Below are 13,798 nucleotides of genomic sequence, written 5' to 3' on the forward strand. Positions count from 1 at the left end.
GACTCACTGTGATGGTTAATTTTATGGTCAACTTGGTTGGGCCATGGGGTACCCAGATAGTTTATCAAACATAATTCTGGATGTTTCTGTGAGAGAGTTTTGGATGAGCTTAATACTTAAACTGTAGACTGTGTAAAGGAGATTGCCCTCCATAAGGTGGGTGGGCCTCATCCAATTAAGTAAAGGTCAAATTAGAATAAAAGGCAGAATAAAAGAGAGAACTCACCAGCCTGATGGCCTTCAACCTAGGACATTGGCTCTTCCTGGTTCTAAAGCAGCTTGCCAGCCTTTAGATTCAGACTGAAACATCAACTCTAGATTTTGCACTTGTCAGTCTCCCATGACAGGTAAGCCAATTCCTTATAATAAATCTCTCTATATATAACCTATTGGTTCTGTCTCTGAAGAACACTGACTCGTACATACACTTTAAAAATTTTGCTTCCCATCCCCTTGGTTTTGAACTATCATCACATAGATGTTTTAACACCTCAGCAAAGAATGCTGCCATATGAGACAATACAGTTTTCAGTGAATTAGAAGCTAAGATTGACACCTGAACATTTTGAGGCTTTTCACACCACTAGAAAAACAAGCAAAAACAAAACAAAACAAAAAACAAACAAACAAACAAACAAACAAAAAAGATATGGTGTCAACTGATGTAGTTGACTCTGATTCTCAAGGAGAAATAGGTTTGTGGCTGTACAATGGGAATAGAGACTACTACTAAGATCTCTCCCCTATCACTGGTTTGTCATGAAAGGCCAGGTTACATATAATAACAAATAACCCAAAATCTTAGAGACATCACCTTACAGGGGCTTATTTATCCTCCATTCAATGGGGATCATGAGTAAGGTGATGTGTGTGTCTCCCTCTCTTTACTCCGTGATACAAGCTAACAAAAGAGCCAATATCTAGAATACTGCTGGTTGCTCTGGCAAAGGAAAAGAAAGCATGGAATATCTACTTTCTGCCCACAGTTTATTGTAGAGACCCATATGGACATTCTAAATAGCAAGGGAAAAGGAAGTACACTAAAATCAATGCCTGGGAAGAAACCTGGAAATATTTGATAGCTAACACAAATACTGTCATATACCACCATGTCTTTCAGTAAGGGTCAATGAAAGACTAATTCAGTCCTATAGAAACAATACTACCAATGTCTCAGAACTATAAGGGAAAAACAGGTAACTGCACTGGGTAAAAACATATAGGCAGGAGAAATGTTTTAAGTTTCAACTACAACTTTCAACCAGTTACAAAACCAGGGACAGAGACTTTACATGCGTCCCATTCCTTTTATTATTAAAAGTATCATTCCATTAAATTCATATTAAACATTTTAACTTTCCCCTTACATTTTTGTATGTTAAGTGCAAATGTAGAGAAAGAGAGGAGAAAATAGTCATCTCCACAGATGTTTCCAGCAAACCAGGATGGAGAGTGGGATATATGAGACTCTGCATTGTCTACATTTTAGGAGAATGTGTGTTTTCAGTTGTATATTTAGTAACAGCAATATACTGAATGGCATAATTTTGTTTTTCAATAAATATGTTCACAAAAGAAGGGATATTGGACAACCCAATGACTGGATTGTGCTGAACACCTACTGCTTATTCCCTCTGAGAATTCACCTGTCATCCTCAGGTTATAGGATCCTCATGTATCTTTGAAGGAATAAGCCATTTAGATAGAACCTTGACAGGGCTGTGAGTCAAGATGGCCCATCCTAAACAAGTCAAGGCTGTGCCTTGGGAAACAAGAGAAACCAATAAATATACTTGTCCATGGTATATGAATCTTGAGCAGAGATATAAGAATACCAAAAGCAACTGGAACCAATTCCTCTCAGCAATAATTCCCACGGACTTTGTCCTTTATCCATGCTTCTCCGTGCCCTCAAATTGTCCTGATCCCTATCTTTAACAAAACAGAGTTCTTTTATTTTTCAATTAATTCTAGGAGTAACTTCATTCTGTTGTTCATAGAAAAGCAATCTAATTAATGCCATGTCCAACTTTGTAATTGATCAAAGGCATGCAAATAAAAATTACACAAATATATTTTCACCTGTCACATTGGGCAAAAATAGAAATTACTGAAGATAGTCAATTTAAAGAACATGGTGGGAAATAAGCCTTATATACTACTTCTGGGATTATCATTCAATACAAGCTTTTTGTATAGAACCTTGGCAGAACTTTACACAATTAAAATGGAAAATATTCTCAACAAAGCAATTCTACCTATTATCAACCTATTCTATGAAAATATTTGAATATGCTTTCAAAAACATAAATAAACTGATAAATGTTAACCTAACATATTTGGTAATAATGTTAACTTAACATATTTGGTAATAAACATATTTGGTAATAATGTTAACATATTTGGTAATAAAAGCACAGACAATCTGAATGTTTATCAATAATGGGACAGTGAACAAAACTACGGAATACTGTACATCTCTTCAAAATAATGAAACTGATCAATATCTGTTCAACTTAAACAACATCCATCGTATGCTTTTGAGTAAAAAATAAGCAAGCTGCAGAGCAATAAAAGACCTATATTCAAGTTACATAAAAAATCTATTCATCTATACAACATATATGTGTATGAATACATTATTTATATGAATATATTATATGTAAATACATCACATATATACATTAGGTTTTATGTTCCCATAAGAAGTTTTGGGAGGATACACACAATTTGAAGTGGTAATATGTGAGGAGTATTAGTGCTTGAAGTGGGGCCTTTAACATATTTTCTAAGTAATATTTATTGAGTGTAGATTTTCAGAAGTACATACATTATTTTTTATTTTTTCAATATATTAAAATAGAGTGCAGGATAGTATGATGGCTAAAATTGAAAGAGTGAAAGGAAACATGTTGTACATGTTTAAAGTGGAATAGGAAAAAAATGAAATGAGGAAACAAGGCTAAAATCATTATTATTGCAGTACATTGATATGGAGCTACAAACATGTAATTATTAACTAATTACTGTAAATAGTACTGATAATAAATAACATTAGTTGAGGATATATATAGTAAGCCTAGTCTTATATGCTTCATAAGCATCATCCCATTTCACTTTATAATTATTCTATGAGGCAGGTACTCATTTTAGAGAAAAAGGCAATGAAGAGGTTTGTAATTAGCAGTCGGTGGGCAATGCATTTAATTATGAAATACGGGAAAATCCTGGACTTACTGATCTAGATAGAACTAAAGAGGTCCTGGAATGGCTAAATTTTTGAATACATCACTGCTTAATCTTGCAGAATAAGAGCTACTGCTTCAAAATTTAGAGAATATTGAAGAACGAGAAAAAGAGCCACCCTGACTAAGCTTCCTTGTTAATAGCAAGACTTTACTTTGCTTCGCTTTCTTTCGATTGGGACTTCCTGTATGTGGTTCAGGCAGCCAAAAATCTGATCATGATATTTTAGATCCTGGAGTCTGGATCTTGACAAAGACACTGTTCTGAACTAAATGCTTATGATGATCCTGCCTTTGACAGCAAGGAGGTTCTACAGATCACTGCTCAGCTGGCAATGGGCAACAGGTAGCAGGGAGTGGAAGAAAGAGATGAATATATTAAGGGTGCCTGTGCTAATTAGCTGTGTATTATTTACCTTTGTTTAACATAAGACACAACGGTATACATTTTCTTCTGAGCATTTAAAACCATCCAATTTCAATATTTGGTTTCTGGTTTCCGAGGAAAACCTGGAAGACTTATTCCAATCACACTGATGTATTTTTATTGTTGTTGTTCTTGTTTTTTTCAAAAGAAGCTCATGTAAGCGTTATAAAGCCTCTTACCACCTCATCTGATCTAAGGTTTACTCTCATGTTGGGAGAGAAAACAGGTCAGTGGAAGTTACTAGTAAACTAGGCCAAATTAATGATGAGTGACTTCAAGTGTATCAAAATCACATGGCTCTGTTGGAAAAAATAAATGTATTTTACTATCCCTTACCTATGAATAAAGTATCTTGGAAAAGAGTGATAGTCACTAGATTTTGCAAGTAGTAAAGGAAACAATCATGATATGATTTCTATTCTTTGTGAGCTAGCTTCTTCTTTATGGTAGATCTCCATTCGCTATGTAACAAGGAAAGGAAGAGGCAGTAGTTCTTCAGACAGATGGTCTGGATATTTAGGCAGCCAGCAAGCGAGTGTATGCGATTAGCAGTGATAGTAACAGTACTCCACGGTACTTAAAAGGGAAAAATATGTGCTGGAAACAGACTATTTTGAAAAATAGCATCTGCACTGCTTACTGTTATAGAGTTGATATTCAATGTTGTTGTTGTTGTTGTTGTTGTTGTTGTTGTTGTTTGTATACTAATCTGGCTGTGTATTCAAATAACACTGTCTCTAGGTACATCAGGCTGCTTGATGTATTAATTACTACTAAACGAGTTAACGGTAACAATATTTTCCTTGGACTTACCCTGGCATCGGTCCGTTTCCAGAAAGACTGTAAACCTGACGAGGATTTAGTAGATACTGGAATTTTCTGTAAATTCTATAAAAATGAAAATATGGGAAAAAAAAGAAATTGAGTGACACTCCCCAATGTTTAAATAGTTATATATGACATGATATTATACATGGAAAATCCGATAGACTCCACCAAAAGTCTACTAGAACTGATACAGGAATTCAGCAAAGTTGCAGGATACAAAATCAATGTACAGAAATCAGTTGCATTCTTATACACTAACAATGAAGCAACAGAAAGACAAATAAAGAAACTGATCCCATTCACAATTGCACCAAGAAGCATAAAATACCTAGGAATAAATCTAACCAAAGATGTAAAGGATCTGTATGCTGAAAACTATAGAAAGCTTATGAAGGAAATTGAAGAAGATTTAAAGAAATGGAAAGACATTCCCTGCTCATGGATTGGAAAAATAAATATTGTCAAAATGTCAATACTACCCAAAGCTATCTACACATTCAATGCAATCCCAATCAAAATTGCACCAGCATTCTTCTTGAAACTAGAACAAGCAATCCTAAAATTCATATGGAACCACAAAAGGCCCCCAATAGCCAAAGGAATTTTGAAGAAGAAGACCAAAGCAGGAGGCATCACAATCCCAGACTTTAGCCTCTACTACAAAGCTGTCATCATCAAGACAGCATGGTATTGGCACAGAAACAGACACATAGACCAATGGAATAGAATAGAAACCCCAGAACTAGACCCACAAACGTATGGCCAACTCATCTTTGACAAAGCAGGAAAGAACATCCAATGGAAAAAAGACAGCCTCTTTAACAAATGGTGCTGGGAGAACTGGACAGCAACATGCAGAAGGTTGAAACTAGACCACTTTCTCACACCATTCACAAAAATAAACTCCAAATGGATAAAGGACCTAAATGTGAGACAGGAAACCATCAAAACCTTAGAGGAGAAAGCGGGAAAAGACCTCTCTGACCTCAGCCGTAGCAATCTCTTACTCGACACATCCCCAAAGGCAAGGGAATTAAAAGCAAAAGTGAATTATTGGGACCTTATGAAGATAAAAAGCTTCTGCACAGCAAAGGAAACAACCAACAAAACTAAAAGGCAACCAACGGAATGGGAAAAGATATTCGCAAATGACATATCGGACAAAGGGCTAGTATCCAAAATCTATAAAGAGCTCACCAAACTCCACACCCGAAAAACAAATAACCCAGTAAAGAAATGGGCAGAAAACATGAATAGACACTTCTCTAAAGAAGACATCCGGATGGCCAACAGGCACATGAAAAGATGTTCAGCGTCGCTCCTTATCAGGGAAATACAAATCAAAACCACACTCAGGTATCACCTCACGCCAGTCAGAGTGGCCAAAATGAACAAATCAGGAGACTATAGATGCTGGAGAGGATGTGGAGAAACGGGAACCCTCTTGCACTGTTGGTGGGAATGCAAATTGGTGCAGCCGCTCTGGAAAGCAGTGTGGAGGTTCCTCAGAAAATTAAAAATAGACCTACCCTATGACCCAGCAATAGCACTGCTAGGAATTTATCCAAGGGATACAGGAGTACTGATGCATAGGGCCACTTGTACCCCAATGTTCATAGCAGCACTCTCAACAATAGCCAAATTATGGAAAGAGCCTAAATGTCCATCAATTGATGAATGGATAAAGAAATTGTGGTTTATATACACAATGGAATATTACGTGGCAATGAGAAAAAATGAAATATGGCCTTTTGTAGCAACGTGGATGGAACTGGAGAGTGTGATGCTAAGTGAAATAAGCCATACAGAGAAAGACAGATACCATATAGTTTCACTCTTATGTGGACCCTGAGAAATTAACAGGAACCCATGGGGGAGGGGAAGGAAAAAAAAAAAACAGGTTAGAGTGGGAGAGAGCCAAAGCATAAGAGACTCTTAAAAACTGAGAACAAACTGAGGGTTGATGGGGGGTGGGAGGGAGGAGAGGGTGGGTGATGGGTATTGAGGAGGGCACCTTTTGGGATGAGCACTGGGTGTTGTATGGAAACTAATTTGTCAATAAATTTCATATAAAAAAATTATAAAAAAAAAGAAAAATAAAAAAAATAAATAGTTATATAGATGGTTGTAACTAAATATATTTGAAAAATTTTACATTAATAATATTAGACATAACAGTTTTTATAAGAACTTAGGGTTCTTTGAAAAGAGGCTTAGTAGCCAATATACAAGTAATATAGTTTATAATAGAAAGAATGATATTTGCATTCTAAATATGCATATACATTTAAAATATTCTCCATCCTGCTTTTGAATATTATTTGGCTAATTAGATTTCAAATATATTTTTTAAGAATATCAGAGTAAAATTACTAACATACCTTCTCCTAATGGAGCCCTATGAAATTTACAGGTTATTGGGCCAAGCTAATCAATATGAAAACTATTCCACATATAAAATGGGACTGGGCATGCTGTATGTGTATATGTAATCAAAGAATGTGACCTCATCTGCTTAATTATGCCACATTAAGAATCATCTTGATCAGTCAGCTCACACAATTGCTAAACTGTTTCAACAAGCACATATTTTTTTTGTTTATTTTTTAAATGTTTATTTATTTTTGAGAGACAGAGGGTGAGTGGTGGAGGACCAGAGAGAGAGGGAGACACAAAATCTGAAGCAGGCTCCAGGCTCCGAGCTGTCAGCACAGAGCCCAGTGCAGGGCTCAAACTCACAAACTGCAAGTTCATGAACTGAGCCAAAGTCAGACGCTCAACCTACTGAGCCACCCGGATGCCCCTCAACAGGCACATATTAAATAATTTTTTTCTAAAAGAAATCAATCATCGTACAACAAATGCAGTACAAATATTTCTAAGTAGATACACATCCCATATTGGCATTCTTAAATGAAATACTGAAATTGAAAGCATATATTTAGTTTTTTAAAGTTAGATTTCACATACATGGGAAAATTTTACCATATATTTTATAAACACATTCATACTATGTTTCCTGATAGAAACTCTTCAAATTCACTGTATAATATCTGTTATATCACTCCACTCCCAAATCTGCAATAATCTCACATTCTAGATCTTGATTAATTACATGATCTAGTGTCTCAAGAAAGACCTTAAGATTCATTCTTGGTACTTCTGGTACTTCTTTTTCCCCAGCACCTGAACCCAATGAGAGAACAATTTGGCACCTGCTATCAGTAATGTCAATCAAACCTGGTTATTCTCTGTCACTACCTTAGCTCAGGATTGCAAGCTGTCTCACCAGCTCTATAAAATTCTTGCTTATCCAGCCTTCTTACATAGTGCAGTTAAGTACAGTCATGTTGTTTCCAGGATGAAACGTTTCTGCAAGTGTCAAGTTATTTATGATACAGAATATTTTATTATATTTAAAATAGGTTACGCCTTACCTTTCCCCTCATTTCCCTGAAACTTTATTCTCAGTGATTATCTCCTGGTTCCCTAAAAAACACCACACCCCTTCACAAATCGTTCTTTTTTCACCTGGCAAACATCTACTATATCACAAGCAACTCAAAAGCTACTTCCTGTCCAAAGAAACTTCTCAGTCTTCAGAGATAGCTATTTCTCCCTTTGAACTTCAACAGCATTTTTATTTTAAACATTTTTAGTTTGTCATTCATCTTGGGGTACTGCAGTTTATCTGTTTGTGCCTGCCTCCTTGCGTGGCTATATCGTGGGTCTTTTATCCCCACTTCCTAGTAGAGTTTGGATTCACTAAGGTTTTGTTGTTTGAATGAATGAATGAATGAATGGTATGTGAACATTTTCACACCTGTTGACTGGTATGGAACACTTTGTGTAAATATATAATTTTGTAACCTTTTGCGAGTTATCTAACATATCAAAGTTAAAAACCAATTATTTTTAAAGGAAACCCTGAATGGAATATCATTATTTCTGAAAGATGATTCTTCTTCATTCACAAAAATTAGGAGCATTGCAGTATCATCCCTCCTGCCATTAAGTTTAATTTACTTCTGACTTTAGTCTATCTATGTAGTTTTTTTCTTAATGGGATAAGGGGGAGTCAGATACTCACTTAAGGTCATCATGCATGATCCATATTCTCCTAAAATGAAAGGAATGCTTTCCCTTTGAAAATATACCTTTTCTTTCTCTTCATACTTCATTTATCTCTACTTTCCAACATGAATTTAATGCTTACCTAATTCCGTATAAAGAGTTGTTTTTTTTTTTTGCAAACATCCATAATATATAAAGCTGACAGACTGTACGTAGTAAAGGAGAAAATAATTTTAGTTAATTATTTAATTGTGATTTTGTATCTCTAAAAGTGAGGTAACTGTTCTCTTTAATAAAACCATTTTTAATTATTAAGGCACTAGTAATTTAAAATAATTTCTATCATGTTTAGCAGAGTAAAAAAATATACAACTACATGTTGATAAAATATACAACTACATGTTGATGGGAACCCATCTACCCAACTACATGTTGATAAAGGAAACAAAACTTTCTAAGCAGAAATAATATTTTGTTGATTGGAAAAAGAATGGCACTCTTCTTTTCACTAAAATAAAGCTGGAAAGTTAGATGGCAAGAAAAGAAATTATAAAATTCCATTTACCATGAAAACAATTCCACTTACCATGAGAATCACAATGCAAATTTCTGTTTTATTATCATAGTGTTTGTATGGATGCTTTCATCTCATTTTTTTGTTGAGATAAGTAAAGACTTCTAGAAATTATAGCAGATGCAACTGCACTTTTGTTTATGACATGCCTTTTTATAAGGACATAAGATTTACTCTTCAATGGGATTTTCAGATATTTATTAATTATTATGATTTAATCATTAATGTATTACAAAAATGAAACTTCTGCATTGTCTGCCAGAATGCTGAGACACCTGATAATGAACCTTATTATAATTCAGATTATAATTCAGATTGTTGTCCTTAAGGATATATGGCATCACGTACTACAAAAACTCACATGTAGAAAATCATTTTAATACAATTTATCTAGAAGCTGAATATAAATTCTGTTCCTCACTACTTAGTGATAATTTACCTGAAGTCACCTTGTTGACCACTTAGAGAACCAATTTTCATTCAACACTATTTATGGAGCCATGTTGTATGCAAAGCTCTTTGTTAAGGGCTAGGGGTAATAGGGTAGAGAGAACTCAGATACCCAAGATTGAGAATAAAAATATTTATAAGAAGCCATTATTATATTAATTTGAACTATATAAGAATAAGGAGAGATCATATCGATATATTACACATTGACTCTAGAATTATTTACTTCACATTAAAATTCGCAAACCATAGTGAATAATGCTTTAAAATGTCTTTACACTGTAATTCTATGGGGCACTTTGGTGGCATAGTCCGTTAAGCGTTCGACTTCAGCTCAGGTCATGATCTCACGGTTCGTGGGTTCCAGCCCCGCATCAGGCTCTCTGCTGACAGCTCAGAGCCTGGAGCATGCTTCGGATTCTGTGTCTCCCTCTCTCTCTGCCCTTCCCCCGCTCATATTCTGTCTTTCTCTCTCTCAAAAATGAATAAACATTAAAAAAATTAAAAATAGATAAAAGTAAATAAAGTGTCTTTACACTCCAATTCTAGTTTATCTTTTACATACATATGACATAGAAAAGGAACCTGATTTTTAAGAACATACCTTTCTCCTTGTTTCCCACCACTTTTGGGGTTCACAAAAACTAGAAGTGGATGAGTACCAGGAACAGGAGTAATCTAGAAGAAATTTGGATAGATGGTCAAATTATTCGCATTATGTATAAAAAGGACCCTTGTAATTTCTATTTCATGAAATACCAATTAGCAATTTTAAGAATATGGCTCTTCAGTTCTGTAATTTGGGTGGAGAGATAGATCTGTTTAACAACTCAATTGAACCCTATGTTTTTACTATATCAAACAGGCATATCCACACCACAGAGACAGGTAGGGTCCAGCTAGGTATAGGGCAGAGAGGAAGGTAGCTATGAAGAAAGAATGGTGATTGAATAGCCATGAGATGAAAACAAAAGGTACAATGTGCAGGACAGTGAGTAAACCAGACAGAATGAAACAGAAGATAGTGGGAGGAAAATGATTAGAAGAAAATAAAGAGATTAATTATAGACAGCCCTGACTTTATAGATGACAGCTCCTGTAGAGGTTTATGGCATGTGTGGAATCCATCTACCCAATCTCTTGCCAACTAGAATCTCAGTAAGATGGTTTGAGGTCTCCTTCAGCCTAACTGCTCCCCTGTACACAATTTTTCCTCAATGTTTTCTTTCCCTGCCTGGGGAGTAGAAGACCAGTGAATCAAGTCTGTTTGCTAACCAGGAATCCGCAAACTGACTGTGCTCCTACTATATACTGATACTGATTTCTTGGTTGAACAAGAAAATATTGCCTGTCCTAGTGCAGCTTATATTCTAGTCGAGACATAGACAATAAGCAAACAAATATGTAGTTAGCAGTAAAACATACCATGAAGAGAAATAAATCAAATAAAATGATAGCACTTTATTGGTGTGAAGGGGGTAAAGCTGTTTTTGATAGGATGGTAAGGAAGAATTCTTGCATTTTGCCTGACTTCAATGTTAATAGGTAGACTCTTAAATGCATGTGTTCCTATTCAATCTACCACTATAAAAATTCTGTCTAAATACAGTTTGACCAAAAATATTTAGTAACAAAATATGCAACTACTGGAGCCCTCTTGATATTAAATTGAAAAGTTCTTGATCAGTTTACTTTCTGAAAGTAGATTCAAGCTATCCTTTATTGCTATGTTTTTTTTTCTATCTCAGAAAGTATTCTAAGATACGTAATGAGACACTTAAAAACAACCATTTTACCATATGATATCCTTTCTTCCTTTTTGTTCAAACAACAGAAATTAAAATATTCTTCTGATATATTTTCCTCCAATCTTAAGTGAACTGTAATTTTTCCAGCGATTATAGGCACTGGAAAAATGTTAAAATCTTCACATTAGTTACACAAGGCTGAGTAAAATATTCTTAATTCTTCTACTCTTACTCAACTTGTCACTTTCATTTATTGTATCTGTCTCTGTTTTGCTTTCCTCTGTAAAGAGGACAAGGGTTCCTTGTTCCTGGTTTGGTTCTAATTTAGGTAGGAGATAAGACATATAAAATGGATTTGTAGTAACTTTCCTGTAGCAAACGTGTTCAATTAACATATAGACAGTGCCTCCTAGGTTGCAGTGTGTGCCCTTCTCCCCTCATTTAAAAGCTAGAATAAAGAAACTACACAAACACAACTTTATCTAAAGACTTATATTCTATTTCCTTTATTTTTTATCCTATTATAGAATTAGAAAGAACTCCTGAAGTTTGCACATTCAAAAAAAGTAATGGTAACAGATGTGGATTTTTATTTTTGCACCTAATTTGAATTGTTACTCCTTATTTTTAAATAAGGGTGAGAATCTCAAGGTAAATAAAGGTTTTCAAGCACAACATTAAGTCTGAACCCAAACACTCATTAAGATGATCTTCTCCAAACTCGACATTCAGCTTACAGTTCTATTAAAATAGATTAGATTATATTAAATTCACACTGGGTCAAATATTTACAATGTATTTTTAAATATTTTTGAATGCCTTTCAGAAATACATGTATAATGGAATATTTAAAGGCATCATAACCATTTATCAAATAAAGGTTAGTAGCAAGCTATAGAACAACTGTGTTCTAAGGTGCACATTATTACCATCAAATAAATATCCCACTAGAATATAGTCTATAGGATCTCAAAATACAAAAAAAAAATGTAGATGTTATTTTTAGAGGTGGGTAAATGGATAAATAGGTCAAATGGATTAGAAAATAGAAGATAATTTAGATAAAGAACAAATTTAGAAGAATGGAGATGCTCTGTAAGCACAAAAGTCAAATATGCCAAATGGAAATACAGGAAGAATAAAATCACTTAGCAGTCTTTTCCTGGTATATATTCGCATCACAAAGTAGGCTTATGAAATAAGACTAAATACAAATAAAATACTGAAAACTTGAGATATCTATTTATCAGTTACCTGGCACTGTGGAACACGGCTTCTTTTTTTTTTTTTTTTAACATTTATTTATTTTTGAGACAGAGAGAGACAGAGCATGAATGGGGGAGGGTCAGAGAAAGAGGGAGACACAGAATCTGAAACAGGCTCCAGGCTCTGAGCTGTCAGCACAGAGCCCGACGCGGGGCTTGAACTCACGGACCTCGAGATCATGACCTGAGCCGAAGTCGGCCGCTTAACTGACTGAGCCACCCAGGCGCCCTGGAACACAGCTTCTTTGATATTGATGTTAGATAAACTCCTGACGTAACACAATCTACATTTAAGGGATAATATGTGATTAAACACCAGCACCACAAAGACACTGGTGTGAAGGGATCATTTAATGGTGTTACACTGGAAAGGTCAAGGTTTTAAGCAAATCTAGCATGTTTTTCAAGCCTCTATTCAAAAAGCTTTAACATCTGGCTACACTTTGTTACTATAAGAATACCAACCCACCAGAGTAAATTTGGGGGCCAGAAGACCAAAGATAGAATTCCTAAATTTGGGAGCACCAAAACTGTAGTCCTGCATGATCATTTTCAGGTCTGACATGTTAAAAATAACAACTACTTTGTGCACTAATACTCCTGGAAGAAGGAGCAGCATCTTACTGTCAAAGACTGCCACTGTCATTACTTCTACTTCTCTTCATCTTTATCGAAAGAGCCCTGGGCAAAATTTTGAAAGACTGGCCCTTCCCATCATACCTGTACCTTGGAAGCTATTGCTGCTGTTTGCAGAATTTAAATACGTATTTCTTTTGAAGAGTTTTAGGAAGGTGTAACTTTTGGTGTCTTGCCATATAAGCATGCAAATAAATAGTCTAAGTAGAAAAAAATGTGTCTATGTTTCGTCTATAATTGGAAGTTGCTACGGATTGAATTGTGTCCCCCAATTTTATGTTGAAGCCCTACCCCACAGTGTGGTGGTATTTGGAGAGAGAACCTTTGGGATGCAAGGAAGATTAGATGAGAGTGGGAGATTCATGATGGGACTAGTACCCTTAAAAAAGGAAGATCTACCCCTGCCTCTGCACACACAAAGAGGTAACATGAGGACAAAGGGAGATGGCAGCCACCAATAAGCCAAGAAAAGAAGCCTCAGAATGAAATATAACTTGTCACCCTGATCTTGAACTGTCCAGCCTTTAGAACTGTGATAAATAAATGTCTCT

The 13,798-nt window shown here is 35.3% G+C and overlaps 1 protein-coding gene across 11 annotated transcripts in view; it reads right to left on the minus strand.

The window, feature by feature from the left end:
* DGKB (diacylglycerol kinase beta) overlaps positions 1–13,798 on the minus strand; it is a 945,456-nt gene that overhangs the window by 447,762 nt on the left and 483,896 nt on the right. For all 11 annotated transcript variants that reach the window (XM_045052433.1, XM_023250408.2, XM_023250411.2 and 8 more), the window contains 2 exons: positions 10,203–10,276; positions 4,486–4,560 (listed from right to left, as the gene is read on the minus strand). In XM_045052433.1, coding sequence (XP_044908368.1) covers positions 4,486–4,560; positions 10,203–10,276 — 149 coding nt within the window. The remainder of the gene's footprint in view (positions 1–4,485; positions 4,561–10,202; positions 10,277–13,798) is intronic.

The sequence above is a fragment of the Felis catus genome, chromosome A2, assembly GCF_018350175.1.
Source record: "Felis catus isolate Fca126 chromosome A2, F.catus_Fca126_mat1.0, whole genome shotgun sequence".
Lineage (NCBI taxonomy): Eukaryota > Metazoa > Chordata > Mammalia > Carnivora > Felidae > Felis > Felis catus.